General features: G+C 39.5%; 2 protein-coding genes and 1 long non-coding RNA gene across 4 annotated transcripts in view; 1 reads left to right on the forward strand and 2 right to left on the reverse strand.

Annotated features, from left to right (window-relative positions):
* The window catches only part of zdhhc8b (zDHHC palmitoyltransferase 8b), a 72,395-nt gene extending 65,861 nt beyond the window's left edge, over positions 1-6,534 (reverse strand). The window contains exon 1 of the mRNA XM_008417626.3: positions 6,007-6,534. Within this exon, the coding sequence (XP_008415848.2) occupies positions 6,007-6,110 (104 nt within the window). The 5' untranslated portion in view covers positions 6,111-6,534. The remainder of the gene's footprint in view (positions 1-6,006) is intronic.
* A 1,302-nt stretch (positions 6,535-7,836) lies between these two features.
* Positions 7,837-10,225, reverse strand: LOC145552754 (uncharacterized). Its single transcript, XR_014088846.1, has 4 exons — positions 9,070-10,225; positions 8,647-8,787; positions 8,332-8,469; positions 7,837-8,223 (listed from the first exon to the last, which is right to left on the reverse strand). It is a non-coding gene; the product is annotated as an uncharacterized LOC145552754 (long non-coding RNA).
* Positions 10,226-10,247: 22 nt separating this feature from the next.
* Positions 10,248-17,557, forward strand: pgam5 (PGAM family member 5, serine/threonine protein phosphatase, mitochondrial). 2 transcript variants are annotated; one of them, XM_008417624.3, is made up of 6 exons: positions 10,248-10,713; positions 13,290-13,462; positions 13,553-13,678; positions 13,778-13,866; positions 15,398-15,531; positions 17,035-17,557. In XM_008417624.3, the coding sequence occupies exons 1-6, from the start codon at positions 10,484-10,486 to the stop codon at positions 17,183-17,185; spliced, it is 903 nt and encodes a 300-aa protein (XP_008415846.1). In that variant the 5' UTR covers positions 10,248-10,483; the 3' UTR covers positions 17,186-17,557. The 2 variants fall into 2 exon arrangements, with proteins under 2 accessions (XP_008415846.1, XP_008415847.1); XM_008417625.3 differs by having other exon boundaries at positions 15,401-15,531.
* Positions 17,558-17,608: the final 51 nt, after the last annotated feature.

Here is a 17,608-nt window from a genome sequence, read left to right on the forward strand (position 1 = left end):
TTGCCTTAAAAACTTGACGTGATGAATCTGGTTGTATTTCTCCTTGCCTTCCGTACATACCTTCGTAAAATGAGCAGGTGCTGTGTTCTGCCTACACCGGCGTAAATATTTGAGTGATGTGTATGTACAGTGGCACTGCAACCGGTGGGACTGGGATCGTTACCATCGGATTACCACTGATGGTTGGTAAATCCACTGGAAAACCATCCCATGGTTTCCTGTGCGCCTGAAATGTTGCCTACCTTTTGAAGGAGGAATTTATGTAACCACACTAATAAAGAATAAGTATGAGAAATACAAATAGACACGTCAAAAGTAACTGACCACTTGTGAAGTAATCTAAGAAATGTGCATTACTACAAGACAAATTTGATCTTGACTACATAATAAAATAGCAAAGCTAATAGAAGCACTTATCATGACATGTTCTTTTCTATATCAAAGAGTTTGGTTGATTTTACAGAGAAGACTGGGCAGTAGATCTAATTATTCCTGGGCATTGGCATTACATCCGGAGGCTGAGTTTCACTGGCATCCCCACATGATAAATCCTCCTGTTAGAGTCGACTGTTAATTGCCTTGCTATGGGAAATGCTTTCAGTCTTGTCACAACTTCAGTCTCAGCAGCGCACAGTGACAGTCGCGCATTTAAATAAACAAAACAAACTCAAATCAGCGTCCCCGTCATGTGAGCAGTATTTAAAGCAGGCTGAGACGCTCTGGCTCCCACCATGCTGGGCTTAAAACAGGATTAGCTAACGCAACAATTCATTTAACTGCAGACAAACGCAAAGAAACAACGTCCCACAGGACGGACACCACAGCTAAGGACCGGAGCAGCAATAATTACAAAGCTTGTACTCCTTTGGCAAAAAAAAAAAAAAAAAGACGACACAGGCAGATTAGGATCAATGAACAACAAAAGCAAAATGCATTACATTTTTAACTATTGTCCCCCTCCAAAACAATCTGCACTCTGTAGCCATAGGAGACACTTTGAATTGAGAAGGGGAACGGGGGCCTCATTTGGTGAATGAAAATGACGCTTTGACGGCAGCTCCACATCACAGCACTGTTCTGTTCTCACTTAACCAACATGCCAGGAAATACCTTTCAAAAATCTCTACAACAGCCCCCGAGATTGGAGGACAAAACGCGAAACAACAGGCCGAGATGGATGTGAATGACGTCTGGTTCGCTGGCTCTGCAGTGAAAAGGAGGAAACAGCTGCGGAAGGTGAAGATTAGATTCCTGACCGACGGGGCCTGTTCTCGCGTGCTCTGCTCCTCTCAGGCCGGTGGCTCTACGTCGGCTCCGGGCTGCTGCCACCGCCGACAACCTCCCTCATAACTCACCTCTGCACAGCACAAAAAGCATTAAAAAAAAAGAAAAAGCGCTGAACACTAGCCCTGTCCAGATGATCTACTGATTGTTTCCACACACCGCCTTGCGGACTTTAAAATGTGTAGCGTGAGGCTTGGCAGCACAGGCCAAGCTGGCAGGTTGGTTTCCTGGATAATTTAGCCATGTGACATATGGTTTAAAGGCAGCGATTAAGCCTTTGTGAGGAATCGCTAAAAGGTTTTGAGGGGGGGTGAAAGCTTATTTACTGCAAGAATGGTCATGTGGAGCGAATTTAGACACAGAGACTTTGAATGTCTGCATAAGGTGGCGATGAGGTTGAAATCATAGTCTTTGTTGTGATCAAGCTGTGCTGATGTACAAGGACTAGCTCTCATTCTCTGTTTACCATTTGACACCAATTAGCCAGCTGGCAACACTGGGATTCAATCTACTATGCAGTGCCTTCCCATGTAACAACTACAGTACAAGCCTGCATGTATTTTATTTGTTATTTTTTGTAACAAAGTAGAGCACAGTACTGAAGAAGATTACATACGTTAATTTTGTTTTTATTTTATAAATGAATAAAAAATTAAGCAAGACTTTGTTTTTTTGGTTTAGCTTAACACACCATCTGTATGGTGGGAGATGGCGGCTGCAGCAACATGCTGAGGGGGCGCGATTCCAGGTGGGTCAAATGTACATTTTATTTATTTATTTTTTTCACAAATGAAAACATTTCTAAGTTAGAGGTTTTTTGTTTGTTTAGGTTAACACACGATCCGCATGGTGAGACATTGTGGTTGCAGCATCATGCCGTGTGGACGCAATTCCAGTTTGGCCGAATTCAGAAAACATGCATGCTAACTAAGCGCACAGAAATAGCCCTCATCGCCCCCGGACTGAAAAATTCACATAGACCTGCAGCAGAGTCACAGGCGAAATGGAAGAGCGCAGATTTACACACTGTTAAAAATATAAAAAAGAAATGGTATAAAAAGGGACAAAGTTACAACATATGAGAAATATACTGTACAGTTCTTAAAAAATAGCATATTCAGATTAAAAGAAATGTGCAATTCAGTAGCAGAGTGTACTATAAGCCTGGCGGGCCACCAGGTCTTACTTATGCCCCTACTAAGCTGATTTTTTAAAAGTTTTTTATTAAATGTTTGCATTTTTAAGACTTTACAATTAGTGTTAAGGTATTAATCTTAAAATCTTTTAACAACACATAATTATCAAGTGATATTTTCACATTTTCTGTTAGCTGTAAACATTTTTTAACTCAAAAACACGACGGGCTGCTGGATGAATGACTGCCCTAGCACCCAACCACCGGGCTTATCAGGTTTTCTGGGGGAAACCTTGAAAAAAAAAAAAAAGAGACACTACATGAATGTGTATTTGTGTTTACAGAACAACGGCAGCATCATGCTGTGAGGATGCTGGGACAGAAGTTCTTATTTACCTTCCACCTCACAATTATGCACTGCTTTGTGAAGGACAATCACATCCAGTCCAAGTAATTATGTCAACGTTTGTGGTGGAAAAAGTCCTCGGGATACAAATACTTAGGCAAGGTGTTGCTCTTAAACAAAAAGTATATGCTTGCGTGTCTCGGTGTCCTCCAAGTAACCGTCCATGTATTCGTCCATGTGTACACGACGGACTAGTGCGTCTGAAATTTGGTCATGTGACGTGCCACGCTCCCGGTTTTACCCTGGACTCGTGCTATTTTGGTTCAGAGATTTTAGATAAAGGCATGCCGCTCTCAAGCTCGCACTGTAATTGCGGAGCTTTCTGCTCCTGCAGGAGACGAGGCCTGACTGGGTTCACTGTAATGGCCGCCGTGTGACATAATGGAACCTTCCTGGTTGTTTGCTGCTAGAAGCACGGGGTCTTTTTTTTTTTTTTACCAAGAAATGAAAGAGCAAACTAGTGGTGGTCTTAATCCTGAACCTGGAACCATCTGCTCCAGGATGCATCTTTAAAACGCCAAACCCAACCAGACAAAGAATAATGATCCTATGAGGAGCAAATGCTTGCTAGCTAGTGTGCCTCTTATGGGCAATTAAATGAAGGATGCATTCATTTTTTATAAAGACTTGTACAACAAACCATTTGTTTATGCAAAGTCACACCAAGGAGCGCATGTTTTTTTTTAAAGACACAGTCCCACCTGGAAGCAAAGCATGAATATGCTTCCTTCAGCCTCGTCCGCTGAACTGAGTGTGAGAGAGCACAGAAGCACTCGGGGAGCAGCAGAGGCTTTTCTGGGTTTTACGGTTTCGGTGACTGTCTTGGTGGGACGAATCCCGAACATGTTGCGTTTCAGCTTCCCTGGTGCCAGGAATCCCAAAGAGCAGTTTCACTTCTCCTGAATACAGATGTAACAGATAGAAGCTGAGACATTTCCAGAATCCCTTTAGGCTATGCAGCAGATGTAGAGTAGAGCAGGACGGGGATTTCATTGATAAACTGATGGGTTTTCTCTGCATGCAGAAATATATAGGAGTGAGATAATTCAGACCGATGGCTTCACTCGCTTAGTGTCCCGCTCACATTTCTCAGGTGGAGGAGTGTGCAAAGGCCCAGCAACTGTGTGACCCACATTCACAATGTAAAAGGAGTTTCAAATTTAGTTTGACCCCAGTTATGGTTTATAATCTGGGTGATATGGGTGGTAGACCAGGGTGTTCTTCCGTTAAGGGGTGGAACTTAATTTGTTTTTTTTGTTCTATCAAATTTTCTACAACTTATTTGCATCTCCAGTCCATAGAAATTTGACTCGGTTCTCCCCATGTGTTCTGCACAGTGCATGAAAATATATATTGGTGGGAGTTGATGACACCTGGCTAGCTATGGCGCTAAGCTAAATGCTTATTTTAAGGAATCTGGAATCTTCACGATCTCAAGATCAAATTCTAAAAAAATAATAATCTTCAACTGGAATATTTACACTAAACATTGATAATTCTACATTTTAAAAATAAATATAGAAAAAAAAAAATCCCAAAATATGAACTTGTCAAACTCAGAAAAAAAAGTTAGAGTACTCTTTATTTGAAACACACCTTTGAAAATTGATTCTAATTGCACCTTTCTTCTATCTACAACAAATCTATCTTCTATCTTTCTATCTACCATAAGTCTTTGAAGAATTTGAATTAATAAGAGTTACAACACCATTTAATTTCCCTTTGAGATCAATAAAATATTCTGAATCTAACTGAATTTGAATTGAATTCCCTTCACTGTGGCTAACACTCTTGTTAACACTCTAGACGGGTCGGTGGCGATAATGCCCCTACTATAAACTGGATATATTGAATACTGCAGCAGTTCAAGCTTACATTATCATCCCAATATAAAACATATCGCTCCAGATGTGGCCACTGGAGCGAACCGTAGCTACAACAGTCCTGATACAGGGTCAGAGAAGTTAATATGTAATCCGTATGCTGTTATTGAGACATAAGTCCATCGAAGCACATTTGAATTGAATAACACGTTACAGCGCTATTTGTGCCACTGGTTTAATGATACACGTTAGAAGGGCTAACAAGTAGCTAACGGTGGACTCACAGTTCAGTATTTGCGTTTTTCGTTCTTTTTGTTTCTTCTGTGGAACAAAACTCTAAATTATTTGCGTAAAGCATGTCTGCGGACTTTTCTGTGGATCATATTTAAAATATTGGAAAGAAAATGCAGCCTGGGAAGCTAAAACAACTTGGCGCTATGCTATCTGACATGCTACTGGCTGGCATTTGCAAAGCAGCCAATCCAGGAGCGTCTGTCATTTTCCTCGACACTAAATTTCTGTAATCCCAAGAGCGAAAATAAGCAAGACTATCCATATTAGCTTCTGCGGTAGTGCTAAAACAGTTTCCACTGTGTGTATTAATGTATATTAAGGTATATTTGGTGTTTGACCTACGGAAACAGGACGTTATAAGCAAAATAATTGAGGGCATCTGAAGTATTTGTGGACGTTAGTTATTTGCAGGTGGCTGCTAGCTAACCCCTGCTAACACAGCCAAAACTTTCCTTATCTTTTACATGAACAGCAGCCATGTTAACATTCCAACTTTTTCCAATCGGAACTCCCACTTCATTGGCCGTTTCTAGTTGTGAATTTTTTATTTATTTTTTAATTCAGAGAGAACGAGGGGCGGGGCCATCTTACCCACGGCCGCATTCGAGTCAGGATAGCCCCTGCGGACCCCAACTTTGACCAAAAACCTCAACTCGTAGGAGGACGCTGAAACTGAAACAAATGCACATGTCTGCTTAACCCCGTGCACTGCCTGGAATAATACGAAGTTACAGGAAAAGAGCTTTTCGCATGTGTCATGGGAAGTTTCCCTGGAGAGAATCCTAGCTCCATAATCTCTCTAGAGATGCACTAATATAAAGGCACTAAAGCTGCTTCTCGGATCACGGTTGCATATCTGCTGCTGACCGACCGTCAGCCGGTAAAGATGTTCTCCCCTATCGCCACTTCTCTCCCACCTCAGCGGCTCCATCCAGCCGCTCGAACTTGCAGCCACAATGGTCCCAGGGACGCACACAGTTTTTTTGGGGGGGGGGTGAAAAAAAAATCTAGATATGCACAGATCGAGTGGGAAAAAAAAAAAAAAAGGAGCGGCGCAAACTTACGTGAAGACGAAAAATAAAGTGGTCGATCCCACCAGGAGCGTGGCAGCAGTGGACACCGGGATGTATTTGGTGGGTTTAAATCTCTTTCCAGCGCTGTTGGGCATTCTGTATTCTCCACATTCCTCAATTATTTATTCCGGTCGGAGGCGCATGTAGAAAAAAAAAAAAGAAAGCGTCCAGCGTGCAGCGGGGTGTGTGTATATGCGGGGTGCGGGGGAGCCCTTTCTGTGGCTGTGAATGGCACAAGCGGTCCGTCTCTGCTCCGTGGTTGAAGCCGCATAGGTCCAAGACGTTAACAGGCAGCAATACGCGGAGCTCTGCGAGAGCCTGGAAATCCCACCCTTTCCAATCCAGCCCACTGCTGAGGTCACCGAGCCGCTCGAAAAGGTGGAGCTTCGCTTGGAAAAACTGAAAGCGTCAGAACATGTTTGGAGAAATTATTTTATTGGGTTTTTACAAAAACAATTTTCTCCTCCCAGGTCGAAGCTAATATAATACTGTCTGCTTTTACAGGCAACTATAACCGCCTCCTGCCCACAATTCAATTCATATTGAAATGATTTTTCCATCAAATTTCTTAAAATCTGTTATTTAGCTCAGATCTATTATTTGGTCTCTCCACTAAGACTGTGCCATCCTGATGTTGTTTTCTCCCAGGCCCCATTTTGCAGTTTTACAAACTTTCAATGTTGTCTTCCACTCTTAAATTTTGTGGGTAAGCACCATTTGTAATCAGGGGAGACGCCGGCAGGCGTGGTCTCTGCACGTCATTACCAACGATGCACCAATCGGGAAATTATTAGGATAAATCTGGGATCAGAAATATCAAGTTAATACATTTATTCAATAGAATATGTAATTGTTGGTGTCTTTTTGATAACATTTTATCAAACCCTTATTCAAGTTCCCACAAAATATCATAGAATTCCAGACAATAAAAAAAAAGTAATAAAGCAAGAAAACAAAAGATAAATGTTTATTGTGCAAGAATTTTTTCCAGCAAAAAGTAAAAAATTTGCTTGACAAAACTTAGATAATTTCAAGACTTTTTTTTAAATTTCTCACAATTTTTTGTCAAAAGCAATATTTTTTTAAATTCTGAATTTAGTCAGATACATTTTTAACTTCTCAAACTTAGAAATGTATTTTTGAGAACATTTTTAGACTTCTCAAACTAAAATTTTTATTTGTCAAAAAATATTTTTAAAAGGTTTCAGTTTTTTTAGGAAACTTTTTTGATTTTTCAAACTTAAAAAACTTTTTGAACTAAATATTATTTTTTCTAATAAATTTCCCAGGTGAAAAAAGTATGCTTTAGTATACTAAATTTTAACATACTTTAGTATACTTTTATCAATGTACTGAAACTGTACTATTTTGGAACAACTACTTTTGTGCTTAGTATAATTTAGTAGTATTTAAATAGTATTAAATTACAACTAATAGTATATTTTAGTATACTCCATGTACTTTTTTGGAACAACTTCAAGTGTACTTAAAGTATACTTTTAAAATATATTTCAGAGCTTTATTATATTTTGATATTATATTTTGAGTGTAATAATTCTGTCTCAGAATTATATTAATATATATTTAATATACTTCAAATATATTTTAAATATACTATTAATATATTAGTAATGTATTTAAATTACTTAATTTTTATTTTTGATTTCCTGCTATTGATAATAAACTACAATTTTAATTACTCTTAATTTGTCTTTATTCCTACTTTCCTATTTTGTACATGATATGCATAACTGCACTACAGTACTTACATTGTTTTAGGCTAAAATTACATGGAAAGATTAATTACACGAGATCCCCAAGGTAATTCAAATATTTTGTTTTATTACCGACATTTTAAAATTGTCCAATTTTACTCACAACTTTATGAACTATACATAAATGATCAGTTTACACATCAAAAGTGAACACATGAACATGAAAATCTAAGTGCTACAATAAAACATGACAGTGAGGATCAACGACAGAACATTCTCGTTCACTGCACCTTACAGAATCCTACAAAAAAGAACAATAGAGCAATTAAACAGAGAAGGTATTTGTATTTAAAGAGAACAGAAAAATGGCAGATAAAAAAATAATACAATTTTAAGACATTGTGGACTCGCCATGTATGTGACATCATAAGAACTGATGATGATTAGGACCGGATGCCTGGGATGGAAAAACATTTCTGGGTGTCGTCTTTGCCTGTTTATGTTAGAAGTAGAAAAAAATAGTCAGCAATGTCATAGAATCAGTTGATGTTGGCAATAACTGTGAAGCTGTTTTAAGTGTGGACTTAAGGAGACAAACTACCTTAAAATCTTTCCATCCATAATCTGAACACACTGATCCTTGCAGGGTGGTGAGGGGGGCTGGTGGTGCCCATCTCCAGTAGCCATCAGATGAGAGGCAGGGTTCACCCTGGACAGGTCACCAGTCCGTCACAGGGCCCTGAAAGTCAACAACAAATAAAATGTATAAAAGACAAATGTTAGATTAACAAGAAGAGAAAAAATCTTTCCAGTTACCTTTAAATCAAATCATGTTTATTAAGCACTTGGTGTTGGTAACACAGCAGTTTTTGTTGTTGAAAATGTAGCTAGTTCCTCATTGAAAAAACAAACTTACATCATGAAGACGATGTGAAGGTTCATCCCCAGAGCTGGTTGGTGATCTGGTGGAGCCAGAGCTTCTTCTGAGACAGGAAAGTCTTTAGGTTTCCTAATACCTGATTTCTCTGGTTTCCTCTTTCATCTTCATTTGCTTAGACTGCAAACATATGTTGAAGATAAAATCATTGATGAATGAGTTAGAACCACAACCTTATGTCTTATGGAGCTTAATTAAAACCAGGTTAGTTTATGAATTAAAGTATAAGTCGCAACAAACAACCTCCATGCAGTTATAACATGAAGCTGAATGGTTGCTATAGTAATAATCATACAAGTCACAATAAAATTGATAAAATAATTATTTAGGAAACCAACGTACGTTATATATCTTTACGGCACTGTTTATAATTAAATGAAGATAATTAATAAGCAAACTTACCACCAGCTAGCAACACTTAGCAGCCTTCGTTCCTTCGGGCTCCTTTTGTGGCACACATTCCATTTCCATCGGTTGTTGTCCCGTTGTGTTGTCGTCTAACTTGGACTAGGACGTCACCAGCTTGAATTAACCAAAATTAGTAACTATTGTCAAGGCCTTCTCTACTTTTAAGGCAATATAATGCAAGTAAAAATGGCGAATTTGAACAGCGTCTGTTATCTTCCCTGCTTCAAGTTTTTTCTTCTCTTTGTGGCGTTTTTTTAGATAAATGAAAGTGTGCAACACCGCCACCATCTGGTCTGGAGTATGAACTGGAGCTACTGCCGTTGATTATAAGGTTTTACATCACACATCTGAAAATTGATTGAGTACTTTCTTGAAAATGACATCATGATTATCCTTTTTTTATTGTATGCAATTTTAATAAATAGTAAAAGATTATTAGGGCACTTAAAAATGTATACATATTCATTCATATTTTGTTCACTTAAAGTATACTTTTATTTAATATATTAAAAGTGTATTCTGGTACAATTATGTTTAAGTGTGTTTAATTTCGAAATTGGTCCAAGTGTATTTTTAGTGTACTTCAGATATACAGTACACTTAATAATTAGTATACTAAAGTATACTTTTTTTTCACCTGGGTTGTCTGTTTTTTTAGCAGATTTTTGCTATTTTACGCTTTTCTTTCTTCACACATTTCTGAGTTTTGTCGAGAAGATTTTGTACTTTTAAAGCTGAAAATTTATTTGTCAAAGAAATATTTTTTAACGAGCAAATTTTTGACTTCTCAAACTGAAATTCTTCTTTTCGAAGAAAATACTTTTTACTAATAGATACCTGAATTTTGTCGAGCAAATTTTCAACTTCTAAAACATATAATTTTTTTGGGCTCAAAACAATGTTTTTCCAAAGAAGAAATTTCTAAGTTTTAGTGATCAAAAACCTCAAAACTTTTTGTAAAAAAAAAAAAAAAAACCTTCATTTTTGTCAGATGCCACTTGAAAAACAGTAAACCACCGTCGAAGAAGCTCGTATATTTGTTCCAGAGTAAATTTACTCCCTGCCAATGTGTTTCTACTTCTTAAACAAGTACAAGAGCGCCCTCTTGTGACAAGGAATAAAATGACGGAAATTAAACCTTTATGACTCACACGGGCCACCGTATTATTTGAAGGCACCGCTTTGATTAGCTTGCGTTCATGTTCACCGACTTTCTCAGTTGACTGAATCCGTCCATATCATATCTTTCGCACAGCGGCTGTTTTTGTCTACATCGCTAGAGTTGATATTAACAGCTAAACGACTTCCAGCTAAAGTAACCCAGAGGATAAACAGCGTCGTGTTGTTTACAGCAGACCCGTTAAGTCCAGCTAATTAGCCCACATTATTCGGCCTGTTCGGCGGCGGCATGTCGTACCGTAAAACTTTAAAACTGATTTGCGGCTTCGCTGGAGGCTCTGCTGCCGTCGTGTTCGCGGCTGCTGCCGCCGACTCCCGCGGATACTTCGGGGAGCACCGCGGAGAGGGAGCGAGCCGGTGGTCGAGATTTGCAGTCCTGCATGCGGCGCAGCCCGCTCGGACCCCTGTAAACCACACACCAGTCGCGACCGGACCTGGCTGGGACTTCAACTGGGACAAGTAGGCTCTTTCACTCCTTCACGACAGTCTGGTTTTCCTAATTAGACATGGACAGTTCCGATGTGATATTTACACTAAAATGCAAACAGATGTATAACATGTTTTCTTTAAAACTGCAAAGTTGGTTAAGGCAATTGCAGACAAAACACCCAAAAAAATTTGTACCAATTCCCTAGTTAATATGTTTACTGATCAGTTCATCCCTTTTGCTTGTAAAAATGCATAAATTCAATAGGTTTAATAACGTGTTCCACTTGTTGCTTACCAGATGTAGTTTTAAAGAACTCACCTTAATAAGAGGGATCAGTTTTCACATCTTGTTTATTTTCCAACCTGAATTATTTATTGTTAGTTTAGTTTAACAAGCTTTTCTCAGCTAGCTGACCTGCAGTGTGCTGAAATATGTGGGATGGCCATCTACTCTGATACCATTATCTGCCACACCATTTTTATTTAATTCAATTTCAGTTCAGTCTATTTATCACTTGTCAAACTCGACGCCCTGGGGGCCAAATCCGGCCTGCAATCGCTTTTTATGTGACCCTCTGAACGGCTACATAAATAGTATATCAATTAAATCAAAGCAGTTTTTATCTGTATACTGTCAAATTTTAAAATATACAAGAAGATACATATACTGAAAAGAATTGGTGCAAGCACAGAGCCCTGTGGTACTCCACAAGTAACCCTGGAGTGTTAAGATGATTTACCGTTCACATGAACAAGCTGGAAACTAACAGACACTATTTAAACCAGCCTGGTGCTGCTCCTTTAATATCTAAACATGGTCAATGTTAACATGGTTTATACCTGAGCTTTTAATTAAAGGCTGGTAATAATGAGAGCCTAGATGAGTGATATTGGAAATTGTCAAATGCCAGGTACGGCATTTGTGATGTGAATTTTGTTTTGATTTATCTTTAAAACTGTAGTGTAATTCTTTTAACGGGTGGTGATGATGTGAAACGAATTATGAGACGACCTCATTGATTCCAACTGTTGAGTTTCAGTTGTCTCATCAGAAAAGACCTGATTAAGGAGCAAAACTAAACTGAAAAACAAGTTTAGGAGCAACGGTGTAGAAAAACCTCAGTGTTGAGAAGCAATGTGGTTTTCTCTAACCTTAGTTCTAGAGTGAGCATTACAAACCTTTTGTGTGTGGTTGAAATGTCTCCTGTGTTTAGTGGCAGCCGTTTTGGGAGAGGCCTGCCTCAAGCCTGGCTCTTTAATGGAAAGAGCAGTGGTAAGAGCCAGAGTTTGATTGGCTAAAGCTTAAAGTAGTCAAAAGAAATAAAATTATATATTTTGCATACATTAAATGTATACAAAATATTTCGGACAGGGAGCCTCAGGACTGGAGAAACACTGTCTTAGGGGAAGATTTACCAATCTTGGACAGTTTGGTTCAAGAAAACTGATGCATATTTCTGTGCTGTCGAACAAAAGCAGTTCAGAACTTGCTGAACCTGCTTTGCCATTAAGTCCAATTATTGATCTCCCTAATAACTTTAAAGAGAATCGGGAAAATGATCCTTATTTGAAACGCCTCTTTAACAAAGCACACAAAGAGAGTGAAAAAGAAAGTACAGTAGAGTTAAAAAGTTTAGCTGGAGAACCTTTCATTATAAAGGATAAACTTTTGTATCTAGCAGACATTGATGAAACAAGATTTGTTGTGCCAAAAGAATACTGTTCAGTAATTCTGCGTTTTTATTGGCCAGGATTATATAAAGATGTCGTTGAATACTGCAAAACATGCCATGACTGTCATTTAGTAGCCACTAAAGTTTCAGACTGTGCCCAGTTGCAGACGTTACCATGGCCATCCTTATGAAAGGATAGCCATGGAAATCATAGGTCCTTTACCTAAGGGCAGTAAATATGCATTAGTCACTTATGCAACCAGATATCCAGATGTTTATCCATTACGTCCTCTGCAGGTCAAATACATCAGTCGTGTTTAGTATAACAGAGAATATGCCAAGTTGTCCTTACTAGATAAAGTAAGGACAACTTGGCAAGAGCTTCACAGGGAAGCTTTGGATGGGATTTTCTTACTACTTCCTCTAATGAAACTAGTTGGTCTGGTGAGATCTGTCGTTTGTGTGTGTGTGCTTTCAAAATGTCCTGCTTATATTATGCCTCAGTTCCAAAGAGGAGGCACATATAAGCTCGACATGTCTGAAATATTTGTCAAAACGCCGTATCTGTTTAAACTCTATGTCGCCTGCATAAAGACATTCAGTTCTTCAAACACAAACAAGGCAGCAGTGCATCATTCTGTACATGTTAGTTTATCAATCCATACATTTTTGTCATATCAGATGGACACTTCTGGAGAACTCCTAGTCATGATCAAAAGAATTGGGTTAGACGCGTTTGTTAATCCACGAGATGGATTGTCAGTGACATGTAAGTCAATTTAAAGGGCAACAGTTTAAGTCCAGTTTAGTGTAGGGATTTGTCAGGCCATATTAAGAGATTCTCCTCATGATCTTTGACGATTGTTGGGTCAATGGTGTTTTCTTTTCCTTTACACAAAGCTTCCCCTAATCTCAAAATCACCTCTTTGTCAGGAGAGACCCGTCTGTGCTGTCCAACGGGAGGAAGAGGGAGAGTGTAACCGAAGACCCCAGCTCTGAGCAGGACAACAGCAAGCCCAAAGCAACGCGCCACATTCTCCTCATCAGGCATTCCCAGTATAACCTAAGTGGAAACGGCGACACAGAGAGGGTCCTCACCCCACTAGGTCTTAACAGTCACCTAACGTCTTGATCTAGCCTGCTGCAGTATGTTCATTTCTCCGGCCGGCTTCATGTCTCCCTCCCTTTTTTTACAGGCCGTGAGCAGGCCGAGTTGACGGGTCAGAGGTTGGCAGCGTTGGGTTTAAAATATGACGTTCTGATCCACTCCAGCATGACCAGGGCAACCGAGACTGCACACATCATCAGCAAATACATCCCAGGTAGTTCAGAGATCAACCAGACCACAGAAGCTTCACGCTGTCATTCATAGACAGATTGTAATATAATGTTTCGTTTTTTGTGTCCTTATCCAAATGTAGGTGTGGATCTGGTGAGCTGTGATCTGCTGAGAGAGGGCGCTCCTGTTGAACCAGTTCCTCCAGTCACCCACTGGAAGCCTGACGCTGTGGTGAGTGAAAACTCTCGAACTCTGGCCGTAGAATCAACCGTCAGCTCAATGTTGTTGTTTTCTCTTGTTAAATTCACTCTGTGCTGCCTGTTTGTGAGCAGATGTCACTTGTTTAGGCTTCTAGCGATTTATCGGTGCACTGCTGCAGGGAAGGAGTGGGAAAAGAGTGAACTTCCAAAGGCCTGATGTTGGATAAGAGATGATCCACTGATTGGTGTTGGCGGATTTAAAATGCACTCATACTTCCTGGAGCTTTCACATTTTGTCACTTTGCACTGTGAGTTGATGCTTTGCAGAACACTGCCAGTACTTGACATTCCCAGCATTAAGTAGTTGCTTACTCTTTGCAACGTAGCTCATAGTCAGTTAGATTAAATAAAGTCTGAACGTCAGATCATTTTCATAGCCTTGTCACAAATACGGTTGGATTTATGATTGGACTTCGTCACTCCTCAGTGTGTTTTGATCATCTGACTAAGTTTATGGCTGTTTTATTGCTTTAACTATTTTAAAGTCAGGTTTTCTTCCAGAATCGTCCCGTTTTCTGCCTGATTCATCTTCTAATCAACTGAGCAAGTGATGTGCATGTAGCCCCTAAAAGTGCTAGTTTGGTCTCATGCCACCACTACACCTTCTTCCACATTGTGCCGGGTTCGTTTGAAACCAAAAGCAAGCTCGCCGTTTGTCCGTAAAGGTCAGATTTGTAGAGCGCTCTTGTAACAGATTCTCCTACCTGAACTGTGGATCTCTGATCTGCACCTTTTTCATTGATGGAGATGGGAACTGGTGTATGGCTCAGGTCTGGCCTTGACTCACCACTTTACCCAGATAAGTGACTGTTGCCTTTGCCAGATTCACAGTAAGCTGTGCCTGTGCCACACATCCTCTAGAACTGCTAGAGGGCCCAGAACAAAATGACCAAAACCAAGTTAATAACACTGACCTAGAGGTAACATTTCGTATCAGGCAAGCAGCTGGATGACAAGTGCTTAAACATGTCAGTTAGTAAGTACGCATTTCCTGCCTTTGACCTCAGTAGTAGACCCACAAAGTCAATGAGAAAACACTTAAACAGTTGGCATATCGGTGGAAACGGGCACAAAGGTACCGGTTTAATTGCTTGGTCGGGTTTTCCAATCAATTGACAAATGTGACATGTTTTAATGTACAGTGAAATGCTTTTCTTCATCTTAGGCCAAAAAATAGATTAGCCTTCCAGTTCTGAATACTTTGGTACGCATAACGTTAACCGTTTCTAATGTCTTGATTTTGAGAAGTAATCTCAAAGAATTCTCAAAGTAAATTTGGCCACATTTTATTTCCTAGATGCACAGTGAGCAGCTTCTATAGCCTTTTCTCCCCCAAAGGCTTTTTCAGGCAATGGATCAGACTTTGGAAGGAAACCTTTCATCCAGTCCTGGCAGTGTGCAGCAGCTGGCACCATGTAGTGATTTTAGCCCAGAACGATGGGGTTCAGACTGAACCCTCTCATGTGACAAAGCTGGCTCTCAACCTCTTTACCGTCCTCCAGCAGTACTACGAAGACGGAGCTCGCATTGAGGCAGCCTTCCGCCGCTACATCCACCGGGCTGACCCCAAGCAGAAAGAGGACAGCTATGAGATCATCGTGTGTCATGCCAATGTCATCCGTTATTTTGTCTGCAGGTTTGTGGCGGCGGCGGCTCAACTCAAACCACAGTTTGGTTTTGCAGCTTTTTGCTTGGCTAACCACTGTCCAACACACTACACTGCTGTTTTGTCTTTCCCCCCTACCCCCCAAATAAATTTTATTCATCAGTTGCATACATTTTCATGTACTTCCAAATGTTCGAATAATTACTCAAAGAAAACAAGGAGGGAGATTTTGTCACATAAAACTATGGGGGACGCCATAACCTACCCAAACTGCGTGTTGGCAACAGCCAATTTAAAATGGGCTGGGATGTGGCACCAGCTGGGAGCCAACTTTTAGAAAGCTATTTTTAACAATAATCATACTACATTTACTGTAATGATACATTATTAAGTATTATGATTATGCTATACTAGATACTATAATCGCACTGTTTAGTACAACTATTCTACATTAATTATACTACAATATTAACACATTTTAACGGTAGTATCAACATGCTAGTGACAGCCCACACACTTCAGGTAGCATTTAAGCTAATATAATTTTAGCAAATTTTTATACAACATCTAGACTTTACTACATGGAGTCATGTTAGTCATCATGCTGGTGAGAACCCCCATGCTAGTGGTAGCTCCAACATGCTACTCGCTCTACATGGTAGTGGTAGCCCTCATGCTAACATTAGCCCTACAGCCTAAATAAGCATTTTAGAAAATATTTGCTATATTAGCTATGTTTAGCATACTGAATGGAGTAAGTTCATGTTGGTCAATATGCTATTGATACCCAATATGATATTTACTACCTTTTAGCTAACCTTAGCGTTGTTGCTAATTTTCACCATCAGAACCCTGGTTTGATGCGCACACTTTTGGCAGACCACATTTAAATTTTTTCAGACATTTTCTAGTTATCTACTACATACTAGATGCCAAAAGATTTTTTTAGAAACAAAATGTATTGTAGATCACAAACCATGTTTCAGAGAATCTGCTAAGTGTGGGATAATCAGTCCAGATTTATAAAGTTAAAGTGTCATAGATTTATAAATATAGCTGATCTGAGTTGATCAGCTATATTTGTAAATATACATCCACAGGGCTGACCCCAAGCAGAAAGAGGCAGTGGAGTTAAAAACACACATGATCATGTTATAAACCGTCTTGAACACTGTTGTCTTTGATTTGTTGAATTTAAAGATCAGAACTTTACTAAATGTTTTGTACTCAAATGCCCAGAAAGCTTACACAGCTTACACATCTAGAACATTTGAAGGAAAAATGTACAGGGACTAGATTTCTATCTTAAGTGAATATCCAATTTTAAAAAAATAACATTGTCTGGAAAAACTCAGTATAGGAAACTTTATCACACTGGTAGAGATCTAGTTAATATTTCACTTAGTTGGCTGAAAAAACTTTAGTCAGAATCAGTTAAATGTTTCTTAAAAGCAGATTAAACTCAAAGCAGCATCTCTAAAACCTGCACATGTAAATTTCCCGGTGTAATCATTTATCTTTCTCCCCACTCAGGGCTCTGCAGTTCCCCCCTGAGGGCTGGCTGCGCATGGGCCTGAACAACGGCAGCATCACCTGGCTCACCATCCGCCCGAGCGGCAGGGTGGCCCTCAGGACCCTGGGAGATGCGGGATTCATGCCTCCAGATAAACTGACACGGACCTAAAATCTCAGCACAAAGCAGCTTTAAGGGAAAAAAGACAAAAAGGTTTCAGGGTTAAATCTCAGTTTTTATTATTTTTCCTCAAGTGTCTTGAAAATAAACTTTTGATGAATTCATTTTATAATCAACCTTGCATCATGATATGAGACTGTGCTGCTGCGATTACTTCCAACGCCATCACCAAGAGAAGTGAGAAACGGCTGCATAGCAACTCCTGCTGAATGTAACTTTTACAGAAGGAACAAATTTTTACACCAAAAAGGCTCTATTTATCTAGTGGTCAATGCATTTCAAGTCATCAGCTTAAAATATTGCATTTAATTAAGTTTGAAGGTATATTTGTTGTATTGTGGTAAATAAAGAGTTTAAAACATCTCTGGGTTCTTGCTGCGTTTTCTTTCCCGGGGCCAGAACTTAAACATTCGC

Source organism: Poecilia reticulata, chromosome 9 (genome assembly GCF_904066995.2).
Source record: "Poecilia reticulata chromosome 9, P_reticulata-male-v2, whole genome shotgun sequence".
Classification (NCBI taxonomy): domain Eukaryota; kingdom Metazoa; phylum Chordata; class Actinopteri; order Cyprinodontiformes; family Poeciliidae; genus Poecilia; species Poecilia reticulata.

Bases quoted from the DNA above. Each gene is read 5' to 3' on its own strand.
- pgam5 (XM_008417624.3), top strand. From the start codon at position 10,484: ATGTCGTACCGTAAAACTTTAAAACTGATTTGCGGCTTCGCTGGAGGC. The intron at 13,867-15,397 runs GTGAGTGAAAAC...ACCGTCCTCCAG, and splicing joins ACTGGAAGCCTGACGCTGTG to CAGTACTACGAAGACGGAGC. The intron at 15,532-17,034 runs GTTTGTGGCGGC...CTCCCCACTCAG, and splicing joins ATCCGTTATTTTGTCTGCAG to GGCTCTGCAGTTCCCCCCTG.